Source organism: Heteronotia binoei, chromosome 11 (genome assembly GCF_032191835.1).
Source record: "Heteronotia binoei isolate CCM8104 ecotype False Entrance Well chromosome 11, APGP_CSIRO_Hbin_v1, whole genome shotgun sequence".
Taxonomy (NCBI): Eukaryota; Metazoa; Chordata; class Lepidosauria; order Squamata; family Gekkonidae; genus Heteronotia; species Heteronotia binoei.
In genome coordinates, this window is record NC_083233.1 from 77,411,805 (window position 1) to 77,425,874 (window position 14,070).

The following is a 14,070-nucleotide window of genomic DNA, read 5'->3' on the forward strand; positions in this document are numbered from 1 at the left end:
ATAGGAGAGAGGTTACACAAGCTTCTTGAGGCAAAGAGGAGACGTGCTGCATCTGCACTTTCCTCAAAGAGACACAGGTGGGCTTCTGTGCCCTGTTTTATCCTCACAGCCAGGGCTTCTTTTGTAGCAGGAAGTCCTTTGCATATTGGGCCACACACCCCTGATGTAGCCCATCCTCCTGGAGCTTACAGGAGGCCCTCAGCAAAGAGCCCTGAAAGTTCTTGGAGGATTGGCTACGTAAGAGGGGTGTGGCCTAATATGCAAAGGAGTTCCTGCTACGAAAAGGTCCCTGCTCACAACAAGCCTGTGAGGTCGGTTAGGACGAGCAAGTGAGCGATTTGTCCAAACGCATGCAGCGAGCTTCCTGGCCGAGTACGGATTTGAATCCGGCACACCATCAGACTGGCTCGCGCTCTCTGTCTCTCAGCCCGCCACGCTAGTCTTGCCCTCTGGCCTGTGCTAAGGGAGCACTGAGTGACACGAAGCATCACCAGAGGCATTGAACATTTTGGCAGCTACGGATTCTGATGCTTTAAGGTCATATTTGACACAAGGTGGCCGTTGCATCCTTTGGGATATTGGTTTTCAGAGCGTGGTATTATAGCGTGCACGAACAGGCCAACTGAAGGCCCAGGCTTCCGTCCACCTCTTCTGGAAAATCCGCCAACCTTCTCCTACGTGGCACAGCGATAAACACACTGAACTGTCACCATGGCGCCTAGCTGGACTCCCAAAGCGATGCAGAATAGTCCTCCCCATATCTCCCTGCTCCCTGGGACACTGATGGGGGCGGGGACGTAAATCTTCCAGAGGGGGACCCCTTTCTACCTGCTCCCACCAAACGAACCGTGGCTCCAAAGACGGACATGTCTCAAGAGCGAGAGCCTGGGAGGCCACGTTCCCCTTCTTTGTCAAAGAGCTTGCTAGGGGGCATCAGATCATTGAAGAAGAAGATGACTGCAGATTTATACCCCGTCCTCCTCTCTGAATCAGAGACTCAGAGTGGCTCACAATCTCCTATGTCTTCTCCCCTCCACAACAGACACCCTGTGAGGTGGGTGGGGCTGAGAGAGCTCTCACAGCAGCTGCCCTTTCAAGGACAACTCCTATGAGAGCTATGGCTGACCCAAGGCCATTCCAGCAGGTGCAGGTGGAGGAGTGGGGAATCAGACCTGGTTCTCCCAGATAAGAGTCCGTGCACTCAACCACTACACTAAACTGGCTCTCAGGAGACGGACACCCTGTGAGGTGGGTGGGGCTGGAGAGGGCTCTCACAGCAGCTGCCCATTCAAGGACAACCTCTGCCAGAGCTATGGCTAACCCGAGGCCATTCCAGCAGGTGCAAGTGGAGGAGTGGGGAATCAAACCCGGTTCTCCCAGATAAGAGAGCTCTGGCTGACCCAAGGCCATTCCAGCAGGTGCAAGTGGAGGAGTGGGGAATCAAACCCGGTTCTTCCAGATAAGAGAGCTATGGCTGACCGAAGGCCATTCCAGCAGCTGCAAGTGGAGGAGTGGGGAATCAAACCCGGTTCTCCCAGATAAGAGAGCTATGGCTGACCCAAGGCCATTCCAGCAGCTGCAAGTGGAGGAGTGGGGAATCAAACCCGGTTCTTCCAGATAAGAGAGCTCTGGCTGACCCAAGGCCATGCCAGCAGGTGCATGTGGAGGAGTGGGGAATCAGACCCGGTTCTCCCAGATAAGAGTCCGCGCACTTCACCACTACACCAGACTGGCTCTCTTACACCAAACTTGCTTTCTCTCAGCCTAACTTACACCTCTGAGAGGTGCTATGAGGATAAAAGGAGAAGGGGAAGCCACCTCTAGCACTGCGAGCTCTTTCCAGGAAGGAAGAGATAAAAAATGCAGTTCAGGCTTTTTTTGTAGCAGGAACTCCTTTGCATATTAGGCCACCCCCCTGATGTAGCCAATCCTCCAAGAGTTTCCAGCAGGGGTGTCAAACATGCGGCCTGGGGGCCAAATCACACAGGCCCCCGGAGGGCTCCTATTAGGCCCCCAAGCAACTGTCATTTGCTTCCTTCTCCCTCTCTCTTGCTCCCTTCTGCATCACAGCATATTTTGCCAGGCTTGCTCAATCACACAGGAGCTTCAGAGCAAAACCTCTATTTTCTCCATTGGCTGAGGCTCTTCCCTTGGGGAGGAAGGGGGAGCAGAACTTGCTTTGCCAGGCTCTCTCAATCACACAGAAGAGCTACTGAGCCAGGCCTCTCTTTCTTCTATTGGCTGAGGCTCCACCCCCTCCCGGTCCCCTGGGGAAGGAAAGAAAGAGCCAGAGCTTCCTTTGCCCAGTTCCCTGGATCCCATGGGAGAAATACAAAGAAAGCACCTTTAAGACCAACAAGTGCTAACTTTTTAAGCATGTTTTAAGTTTTTTTTTAAATTGTGTTTGTCTGTGTTCTCTATAAAGTTTATATCTCTGCTAAAAAGATAAACGTAGTCCCCTGTACAAGCACCACTCATTTTCAACTCTGGGATGATGTTGCTTTCACAACGTTTTCACGGCAGACTTTTTATGGGGTGGTTTGCCATTGCTTTCCCCAGTCATCTACACTTTCGCCCCAGGACGCTGGATACTCATTTGACCAATCTCGGAAGGATGGAAGGCTGAGTCAACCTGGAGCCGGCTACCTGAACCCAGCTTCCGCAGGGATCGAACTCAGGTCGTGAGCAGAGGGCTCAGACTGCAGTACTGCAGCTTTACCACTCTGCACCATGGGGCTCCATCTCTGCTACCTAATCTTAAATAGGAACACAAACGGCCCGGCCTGACAAGGTCTCATTTATGTCAGATCCATCCGTCATAAGAAATGAGATTGATACCCCTGGCTTACAGGGCTCTTCATACAGGGCCTACTGTAAGCTCCAAGAGGACTGGCTACATCAGGGATGTGTGGCCTAAGATGCAAAGGAGCTCCCGCTTCAAAAAAGGCCCTTGGAAATGGTGAAAGAGGGAGTCTGACTGAGCAGCTGCATTCAGAAGAAGAGTTGGTTTTGCTACCCTCCTTTACTCAACCCTAAGGAGTCTCACAGCAGCTTACAACTGCCTTCCCTTCCTCTCCCCACAAATGGCCCCTTGTGAGGCAGGTGGGGCTGAGAGTTCGGAGAGAACTGTGACTGGCCCAAGATCACCCAGCTGGCTGCATGTGGAGGAGGAAGGGGGGAAATCAAACCCGTCTCTCCAGATGAGAGCCTGCCGCTCTTAACCGCAGCACCCCGCCGTCCTCCCTTCCCTCCGCCCTTGCCCGGCCTGACGGGCACCGCCTCACCTCTCTCTTCGACCTGCTCTTGGCCTGACTTGGTGGACGCCACGACGTTGGCAGCCATCTCGTTGACGGTGCGCGAGCATTCCTGCAGCTTGCTCAGGTTTCTGCTGTTCTTATCCGCTTTCACCTGGCACCAGACAGAGAGACTCGCTTAGCATTTCTCGGCACGGAGGAAACGCACAAGTCAGGCCTTTTGCATACAGCCAAAGATGGGCTGGCAGGTTCCGGGCAAAACTTTCAGCAGAAGCAAAAGAGCCTTTCCTGGAGCCAGTTTCCTGGATTCGCTTGCTGCTTTCGTCACTGTCAGTTGCAGCAGACCTGGGAGGGTTTCTCAAGGCAAGAGACGTTCAGAGGTGGTTTGCCACTGCCTGCGTCTGCGGTGCGATCCTGGACTTCTTTGGGGGTCTCCCATCATCTAAACGCTGACCTGGCTTGGCTTTTGAGATCTGATGTGATTGAGCTATCCTGGGCTACCCAGCTCAGGGGCCCTGATTAGCACGAGGCGTCCAGGAAGAAGACTGTAGATTTATACCCCGCCCTTCTCTCTGAATCAGAGTCTCAGAGCAACTTAAAAAGGTCAAGGTAGTCCCCTGTGCAAGCAAGCACCAGTCGTTTCCGACTCTGGGGTGACGTTGCTTTCACAATGTTTTCACGGCAGGCTTTTCACGGGGTGGTTTGCCATTGCCTTCCCCAGTCATCTACACTCCCCCCCCCCCCCCACCAGCAAGCTGGGGACTCATTTGACCGACCTCGGAAGGATGGAAGGCTGAGTCAACCCTGAGCTGACTACCTGAACCAGCTACTGCTGGAATCAAACTCAGGTCGTAAGCAGAGGGCTCCAACTGCAGTACTGCAGCTTTACCTCTCTGCGCCACGGGACTCTTTTTCAGAGCAGCTCACAATCTCCTTTATTTTCTTCCGCCACAAAAGACACCCTGTGAGGTGGGCGGGGCTGAGAGAACTCTCCCAGCAGCTGCCCTTTCAAGGACAACTCCTGCGATAGCTATGGCTGACCCAAGGCAATTCCAGCAGCTGCAAGTGGAGAAGTGGGGAATAAAACCTGATTCTCAGACTGCAGATTTATACCCTGCCCTTCTCTCTGAATCAGAGACTCAGAGTGGTTTACAATCTCCTATATCTTCTCCGCACACAACAGAAGAAGTAGACTGCAGATTTATACCCCGCCCTTCTCTCTGAATCAGATTCTCAGAGCGACTCAAAATCTCCTTTATCTTCCTCCCCCACAACAGACACCCTGTGAAGTGGGTGGGGCTGAGAGAGCTCTCCCAGAAGCTGCCCTTTCAAGGACAACTCTGCAAGAGCTATGGCTGACCCAAGGCCATTCCAGCAGCTGTAAGTGGAGGAGTGGGGAATCTCCCACTCCTCCACTTATCTGATTCTCCCAGATAAGAGTCTGCACACCTAACCACTACACCAAACTGGCTCTCAAGGTCAAAACAAGGCTGGGACAGAATGGCTTCTTAAGTCCCCAGCACTGTCAAATGCTGCCCCCAGTGGGGGGCAGTGTCCCCTCTAAGCTGAGTTAGCGTGAGCTAGCTCACAGATTTTTAGCCTCCAGCTCACAGATTTTTGTCTTATCTCAGGAAGGAGGACCCCAGAGCACAATAATTTATGCCGTAGCTCACAACTTGAATGTCAGTAGCTCACAAAGTAGAATTTTTGCTCACAAGACTCTGCAGCTTAGAGGGAACATTGGTGGGGGGAATGTAGTAATTATACATTATGAACTACACAATGCTCCAGGAAGAAGAGGAGAAGGAGGAGAAGGAGAGTGAAGTTATACCCCGCCTTTACTACCCGAAGGAGTCACAGAGTGGTTTACAATCTCCTATCCCTTCCTTTCCTCACAACAGACACCCTGTGAGGTAGGTGGGGCTGAGAGAGCTCTGACAGAAACTACTCTTGTGAGAACAGCTCTGAGAGAGTTACGACAGACGCAAGGTCACTCCAAGGTAATGTGGAGAAGTGGGGAATCAAACCCGGTTCTCCCAGATAAGAGTCTGCGTGCTTCACCACCATGCCAAACTAATAGAAATAAAATGCACAATTGTATCATCCCACAGTCTACCCTTTGACCACCAAAAATAAGTCTAGCTCAGCTCCCTTCTGGCACTCAAAGTTTTATTGGCACTCAAGAGCTGATGGGCATTTGTCAAGGACCGATTTCCCACCCACCTTACGCCGCTCTCACGTTCATCTTCTTAGCACAGCTTCCTTCTGATTTCACACTATCTGCTCCGGGGCTGCAGCAAGCATCGGCGTTTTTACGCAGCAAACAGAAACTGGTTTTTAGTGGTTTCTGTTTGCTGAGCGAAAACGCCGACGCTTGCTGCAGCCCCGGGGCAGATAGTGTGAAATCGGAAGGAAGCCACACTGAGAAGTTGAATGTGAGAGCGGCATAAGGTGAGTGCGAAATCAGTCAAGGTGTCTTCCTGCCAGCCAGAGCTGGGCTGCATTCCTGCCCAGGAACTCTACCTTGGAAGCCGCTACCAGCTGAGCCGTGCTGGCCGCAATCTCGTGCGAACAGACAATCAGTTCCTCGTATTTGCCCGTGTGGAGGACGACTCTGTCTGCAGACTCTCTGAAGGAGGGTAAAAAGAAGACAAAAGTCGATGAGAGGACATCAAGCACAGTCGCTCGCCTCGGGAATGAAGGCGGCTTCGTGTTCCTTTGCCGTGCGCATCAGTGCTCTGATGGAGGAAAATACTTTCAGAGAGGGATAGATTGATTGGCAGCAGGGGAAGCCAGCCAGATACCTACACGAGCTGAGTCGCTCCCCATCCGACGGCCTTCGAGGCGGAGATCAGACCCTCCGTCCAGCGGGAGTTTTTCGCGTAAAATTCCTGTGTGGTTGCTGCCCCCTAGTGGAACGCGAGAGAGAAAACACAGTGGCGTTTTGCTGAGTTTAACCAAGATGACTGTGTGAGACAGACAAAGATGCTGAAGTGCCGTTCTTCCACCACCCAACCCCGGATGTTTCTGCCCCTTATTTGGAGAGACGTCTAGGCGAGGCTGAGGCTGGCTTCTTAGAGAATATCTGGGACTGTGTGGGAATAAAAGGGCGGGGAGGAGGACTAGACAGACACTGCCCCAAGCTCTCTGGAGGGCTGAATTAAAAACATTAATAAAAGTACCAAGGTTTTATTTTTTTTTTAAAAAAAACCAACATTTCTGTGCAGCCTTCCCACCCAGCTAGAACCCCCAAGGTGGAGAACATGAACACATGAAAACATTAAAAAGCAGCATTTAACATCATAAAATGATATACAATAAAAGCACATAAGCATATAATGCCAAAACCAAGGAGGAGGGCCAATAGCAGTTACTGGGGTATACAAAAAAAAATCCTCACCCCTTGGCAGGAGAGAATGATAGTGGAACACCTCCCCGGGAGGGCATTCCAAAGTTCTGGGCACCACAACCAAGAAGGCCCTGCTCAAGTTACCACCCATTCTCAGATGGTGGTGCGGGGGGGGGACCAAAATTGAGGCTACCAATATGAAGTCAGAGCAGGGGTCCCTTTAACCATTCCGAACAGATGCATCCATCTACTATCTCAGGCAGAGGAGAATAGCAGAAGCTGTAGCTCAGTGGAAGAGCCTGGGCTTTGCGTGCAGAAGGTCCCAGCTTCAATCCCCGACATCTCCAGGTAAAAGCACCAGTCAGGAGGTGACGGGAAAGACCTTTAACCTGAAGGCCTGGAGAGCCGCTGCCAGTCTGAGTAGACAACACTGAGTTTGATGGGTCGAGGGCCCGATTCAGTATAAGGCAGCCTCATGCGTTCTGCCCAAGTTCTTTTTCACTGGCGATGTCTAGGAATACTGATGGAACTCTCTGGGGCAGTGAACATATGAAGCTGCCTTATACTGAATCAGACCCTTGGTCCATCAAAGTCAGTATTGTCTTCTCAGACCGGCAGCAGCTCTCCAGGGTCTCAAGCTGAGGTTTTTCACACCTATTTGCCTGGACCCTTTTTTGGAGATGCCGGGGATTGAACCTGGGACCTTCTGCTTCCCAAGCAGATGCTCTACCACTGAGCCACCGTCCCTCCCTTTAAAGGACCTCAGTGATGCTCTGTGTTCTTGGTGCTGGGGCAGGGGGGCAACAGTGGAAGGGCTTCTGGTGTCCTGGCCCCACTGATGGATCTCCTGATGGCCCCTGGGTTTTTCGGCCACTGTGTTGGACTGGCTGGGCCATTGGCCTGATCCAACAGGCTTCTCTTATGTTCCCATCTTGCCAAGGGCTGTTCAATACCCACCACGGGCCACTTTTCCAGGCACCTGAAAAAATAATGAGCACACAAAAGAAACCAAACGCAAAACCTCACCCTTCCGCTTTCCACAATCTCCTTCTGCAAGTGCGTAGACGTCAAGACAAGGAGCCGGATGGCCTGAAACCACAACAGCAGCGCACAGTCAGTCAACAGCTGATGCGTTAGTTTTCCAGCACAATCAAGCCCCCTTTCTGTCATCCCTGGTGACCATTCTCTCAGGGGCAAGACTGACTTTATTGCTATTTATGTTATTGATCATCCCCCCTGTCTCCCTGGGACTCAAGGTGCATTGCACAGAGCGAGTCACTAAAATCGACAGGATTGGACATTCAATAAACAGTGAATTAGGATTAGGATTACAGAACCAGCCAGAAGCCTTAAAAAACAGAAACTGAAGCAAAGTGCAGGTGTTAACGCGCATTAAATGATGCAAAATTACTCAGTGGGATCTAATTTACAGCAGACTATAAACTAGGGTTGGCCAAACTGTGGCTCTTTTACACATATTATGTGGCTCTCGAAGCCACATCAATCACTTCTCCAGGCCTTCCTTCCTTCCTGTCTTACAGCTCTCAAACATCTGATGTTCACATCTTGCAACTCTCAAACATCTTGTCAAACATCGATATTTCTCAATAATCTTTTGTTGTTAAATCAAAATTGCGTTATTGTAGAAACTCTGAAGCTTTACCAAGGACAGAATCCTTGGAAGTAATGATGTATACATGATTACACAGTTACTATATAGGATTACTTCAAAGGTTAGTATACAGATGCTGTTTGAGTCACGGGTTCAAAGCTTAGTACATAGTATCTCTTTTTATTACTCAGGAATTTAGGCTATTAAAAAATCTCCCCTTCTCACACTTCTTCCAGACCTGATAAGAGCTGTCTGTGTGAATGTGGAGGAGAGGCACCTCACAGCCAGGCTGCAACGTAAACTTCCTTGGGCTAGATGGATTTACTGCTTGCCCAAATGTTGTAGAAGGGAGAGGGCGGTGGATACTAGCGGCCTGCTTTCTGTCTAAGAAACCATCATTGCACTTAGAAACTCTGAAGCTTTACCAAGGACAGAATCCTTGGAAGTAATGACGTATACATGATTACACAATTACTGTATAGGATTACTTCAAAGGATAGTACAGATGCAGTTTGAGTCATGGGTTCAAAGGTTAGTACATAATATCTATTTTATTACTAAGGAATTTAGGCTATTAAAACATCTCCCTTTCTCACACTTCTCTGGGAGCAGATAAGAACTGTCTGTGTGAATCTGGGGGAGAGGCACCTCACAGCTTTACCAGCCAGGCTGCAGCGTAAACATCCTGGGGCTACATGGATTTACTGTTTGTCCAAACATCGTAAAAGGGAGGTGGATACTAGCAGCCTGCTTTCTGTCTAAGAAACCATCATGGCACTTAGAAATATGCATGCTTGACACATCTGACATTCATATCTTGCAGTTCTCAAACATCTGACGTTTAGTCTATGTGGCTCTTACGTTAAGTAAGTTTGGCCACCCCTTCTATACACAGTAGTATGAGTCCCTTGGCACAGAGTGTTAAAGCTGCAGTACTGCCGTCCAAGCTCTGCTCGTGACCTGAGTTCGATCCTGGCAGAAGCTGGGTTCAGGTAGCCAGCTTAAGGTTGACTCAGCCTTCAATCTTTCCGAGGTCGGTAAAATGAGTCCCCAGCTTGCTGGGGGGTGGGGGGTGGGAAGTGTAGCTGACTGGGGAAGGCAATGGCAAACCACCCCTTGAAAAGTCTGCCAAGAAAATGTCCTGATGTGACATCCCTCCATGGGTCAGCAACAATTCAGTGCTTCCACAGTAGTACAGACCACAGTCCTCAATAATTCAGCCAAGCAACAGAACAAAGTTTGAGTCCAGTGGCATCTTTAAGACCAACGAAGTTGTATTCTGGGTATCAGCTGGTCTCAAAGTTCTGCTGCTTCGGCCCAACCCGGTTACCCACCTGCATCTTAACCAAGTAACTTTGTAAAGCATTTTCTACAGTGCTGCCCTCTTGCTTGAGTAGAAAAACCCCCTCTTGGACAACTGTAAAGTTAGCCTTCTGCAAAAGTCTACCCTGGTCAGCGAAAGAGGCGGCTAGCCCCGCAGTTCCCAACTCTCTTCTGCCTACAGATGGGTTCTCCTGTACTCAGCGAGGGTCTTCGTTACTTAAAAAGGCACTTACCTTCATCAAGTCTGTGCAGGAGTTCAAAATCCTTTGGGGAACAAAAAATACAACAATTAATGCTTTTGCCATGATTGAATAAAACAAATTTGTCATTCGCATGAAAAAAATGCAGTAATGAAATGGGTCAAAAAGTTGCCTAATAATCCAGAGAAGACGATGATAGTGGACTTGTATCCTGCCCTATACTCTGAATCTCAGAGTGGTCACAATCTCCTTTACCTTCCCCCACCCCCCACCACAGACACTGTGTGAGGTGGGTGGGGCTGAGAGAGCTCTCCCAGAAGATGTCCTTTCAAGGACAACTCCTATGATAGCTATGGCTGACCCAAGGCCATTCCAGCAGCTGCAAGTGGAGGAGTGGGGAATCAAAGTGGTTAGGCTGAGACTGACCCAAGGTCACCCAGCAAGCTTCCACGGCACAAGCGGGAATTCGAACTGGGGTCTCCCTGATCCTAGGCCAACACTACAGCCACTACACCACACCAGCTCTTTGTTTGCACAGGCAAAATGCCCCCTTTTTAAGTCCTCTTTTCTCTTTTAACCAAGAGAAAGCGGGTTGCTTTAGGATCTCCTACTAGCAGAAAGAGTTTGGGAGTGTGTGTGTGTGTGTGTGTATAGGGGGAGGGGAATAACAAAGGACGATATCCTGAAGGGACTGCCAAAGTCCGACTGCTGTACAATCTGAACTGTAATCTTAAAAGGGAATTTCTTATTTAGTCCCTATTCAGACCCAGTTTGGTGTAGTGGTTAAGTGCGTGGACTCTTATCTAGGAGAACCGGGTTTGATTCCCCACTCCTCCACTTGCAGCTGCTGGAATGGCCTTGGGTCAGCCATAGCTCTCTTATCTGGGAGAACGGGATTTGATTCCCCACTCCTCCACTTGCAGCTGCTGGAATGGCCTTTGGTCAGCCAGAGCTCTCTTATCTGGGAGAACGGGATTTGAAGAAGAAGAAGAAGATGATGATGATATTGGATTTATATCCCGCCCTCCACTCCGAAGAGTCTCAGAGCGGCTCACAATCTCCTTTACCTTCCTCCCCCACAACAAACACCCTGTGAGGTGGGTGGGGCTGGAGAGGGCTCTCACAACAGCTGCCCTTTCAAGGACAACCTCTGCCAGAGCTATGGCTGACCCAAGGCCATCTCAGCAGGTGCAAGTGGAGGAGTGGGGAATCAAACCTGGTTCTCCCAGATAAGAGTCCACACACTTAACCACTACACCAAACTGATTCCCCACTCCTCCACTTGCAGCTGCTGGAATGGCCTGGGGTCAGCCATAGCTCTCACATGAGTTGTCCTTGAAAGGGCAGCTTCTGGGAGAGCTCTCTCAGCCCCACCTACCTCACGGGGCTGTCTGTTGTAGGGGAGGAAGGTAAAGGAGATGATGAGCCACTCTGAGATTCAGATAGGAGGGCGGGATATAAATCCAGAATCATCATCTTCTTCTCTCCTCTAAAACAGGTGCAGCCTTCAAGGATTTCCCAGGCCCCGTTATTTAGTTGACACTTCACTGCACCTTTAGGAGGGCTTTTGTGTTTCCCCAGCTAGCCAGTCACGTAATTGCGGCACTCTTTGCTTGAAGACAATGCCACAACTTCAAAGCCACGTGCTACCTGGACTGGAAAGTTCAGGCAGTCTTCTGAGCAAATTATACACACGCCCTCCCCGAGTGTGAATGCAGGTCAAACATTTAGCCCAGAACCGTCCCATGCATTGCAGGCCCCGAAAGGCCTTCCGCAACAGCTGTGCCTGGTGTCTTTGACTCAAAAGGCCTGAGATGGGAACCGAGGCTTTCGGCAGACAAGACAGTCCCTCTGCTCTGCCACAAAGTGCAGACGCCAGCTTCCTCGTGTGCAGGGGTGGAATTCTGGCAGGAGCTCCTTTGCATATTAAGAAGATATTGGATTTATATCCCTCCCTCCACTCCAAAGAGTCTCAGAGTGGCTCACAATCTCCTTTACCTTCCTCCCCCACAACAGACACCCTGAGAGGTGGGTGGGGCTGGAGAGAGCTCTCCCAGCAGCAGCCCTTTCAAGGACAACATCTGCCAGAGCTATGGCTGACCCGAGGCCATGCCAGCAGGTGCAAGTGGAGGAGTGGGGAATCAAACCCGGTTCTCCCAGATAAGAGAGCTCGGGCTGACCCAAGGCCTTTCCAGCAGGTGCAAGTGGAGGAGTGGGGAATCAAACCTGGTTCTCCCAGATAAGAGAGCTATGGCTGACCCAAGGCCATTCCAGCAGGTGCAAGTGGAGGAGTGGGGAATCAAACCTGGTTCTTCCAGATAAGAGAGCTCTGGCTGACCCAAGGCCATTCCAGCAGGTGCAAGTGGAGGAGTGGGGAATCAAACCCGGTTCTCCCAGATAAGAGAGCTATGGCTGACCCAAGGCCATTCCAGCAGGTGCAAGTGGAGGAGGGGGGAATCAAACCCGGTTCTCCCAGATAAGAGTCCGCACATTTAACCGCTACACCAAACTGGCTCTATTAGGTTACACACCCCTGATGGAGCCAATCCTCCAAGAGCTTACACAGCGGAATTCTAGCAGGAGCTCCTCTGCATATTAGGCCACACACCCCTGATGGAGCCAATCCTCCTGGAGCTTACAAAAAAAGAGACCTGGAAGTTCTTGGAGCAGGGGTGGCCAACGGTCGCTTTCCAGATGTTTTTTTGCCTACAACTCCCATCAGCCCCAGCTAGCACGGCCGATGGCTGGAGCTGATGGGAGTTGTAGGCAAAAAAACATCTGGAGAGCTAGCATTGGCCACCCCTGTCTTGGAGGATTGGCTACATCAGAGGTGTGTGGCCTATACCACAGATATACATGCAAAGGAGCTCCTGCTAGAATTCCACCCCTGCTCACGCGTCACAGAAAAGGTGCAGAGATCCGAACGAAGGTTGGATCATGCAAAAGTAACCTTGTTTCCCACCTTGTCCTCCTCCCACCACTCACCTTTCATTGACTTCCAACTTAACACCCGAGCTCTCTATCCTGGCCTGGTTCATCATTTCCTGCAGAAGAATTGGGCGACAGTTGCGTTCAGACGTTACCAGACAGGCCCACGATCCACTTCCAAGCACTGCATTGTCCAATCATGTGCCACACCTATTCCTAAGAGTAGCCAGCCAGATGTTTGTTCCCTCCCCCCCCTCGCAACTATTAAAGGGGATTTCTCATTTTCCAGCCAGCCAGCCAGTCGTTTCCTGGTGGCATTCTCTGCCTGAAGACAATGCCACCATTTCATAGCCCCTGAACTGCCTGGACGGGCAAGTTCAGGCTACATTCTGAGTATCAACAGAGTGCAAATTATACACCCCCGGTTTGAATTTTGAACATATGAAGCTGCCTTCTACTGAATCAGACCCTTGGTCCATCAAAGTCAGTACTGTCTTCTCAGACTGGCAGCGGCTCTCCAGGGTCTCAAGTTGAGCATTTTCATACCTATTTGCCTGGACCCTTTTTTGGAGATGCCAGGGATTGAACCTGGGACCTTCTGCTTCCCAAGCAGATGCTCTACCACTGAGCCACCGTCCCTCCCCCACAGGTTGCTAGGTTGTCTCACAATGGCCACTGCCCTATCCGTCAGAAAGGTTGTTTACAATATTAGAAAAAGTACTTCCTTTTGCCTCCACTATGTTTTGCGTTTAACAAGGTTAGGGGGGGAAAACTGCCCAACTCACCTCTATCCTCCTGACCGCATCTTCAATCGCTGCTGAGGTGGAGGCCATCTCCTTCTCCACCATGTCGCCTAATTCTTCCTGACGGATGTCTAGGCTTTTGGGTCTCAGTGCCTGTCAAAAAAAAAGAGAGAGAGAGAAATGGAGAGCAAGGCCCAGAAAGGGAAATGAAGACTCCGTGGATCTGTTCCGCCAACAGTGCGTTTTCCCCATTGGCAAGAGGCTCAGACAAAAGACAGAGCTTAGAATAGAATCCAAGAGACAGAAGGACCCACACAGGCCATCTAGTCCAACCCCCTGCTCAATGCAGGATAAGGGGCGTCAAACTCATTTGTTTTGAGGGCCGGATCTGACATAAATGAGACCTTCTTGCAGCAGGTCATGTGTGTACTGATTTAAGATTATATAGCAGAGATATAACCTTTATAAAGGATGCAGATAAACACAATTAAATATGTATTTTTAAAAAACTTAAAACATTTGCGCTCATTGGTCTTAAAGGTGCTTTCTTTGTATTTCTCCCATGGGATCCAGGGAACTGGGCAAAGGAAGCTCTGGCTCTTTCCTTCCTTCTTCAGGGGACCAGGAGGGGGAGGAGCCTCAGTCAATAGGAGGAAGAGGC

At 50.4% G+C, this 14,070-nt stretch overlaps 1 protein-coding gene across 1 annotated transcript in view; it reads right to left on the reverse strand.

Moving 5' to 3' along the window:
* HIP1R (huntingtin interacting protein 1 related) overlaps positions 1-14,070 on the reverse strand; it is a 121,837-nt gene that overhangs the window by 5,129 nt on the left and 102,638 nt on the right. The window contains exons 23-29 of the mRNA XM_060250135.1: positions 13,452-13,562; positions 12,724-12,782; positions 9,772-9,802; positions 7,630-7,692; positions 6,063-6,163; positions 5,778-5,883; positions 3,285-3,408 (exon numbers count right to left, since the gene is read on the reverse strand). Coding sequence (XP_060106118.1) covers positions 3,285-3,408; positions 5,778-5,883; positions 6,063-6,163; positions 7,630-7,692; positions 9,772-9,802; positions 12,724-12,782; positions 13,452-13,562 — 595 coding nt within the window. The remainder of the gene's footprint in view (positions 1-3,284; positions 3,409-5,777; positions 5,884-6,062; positions 6,164-7,629; positions 7,693-9,771; positions 9,803-12,723; positions 12,783-13,451; positions 13,563-14,070) is intronic.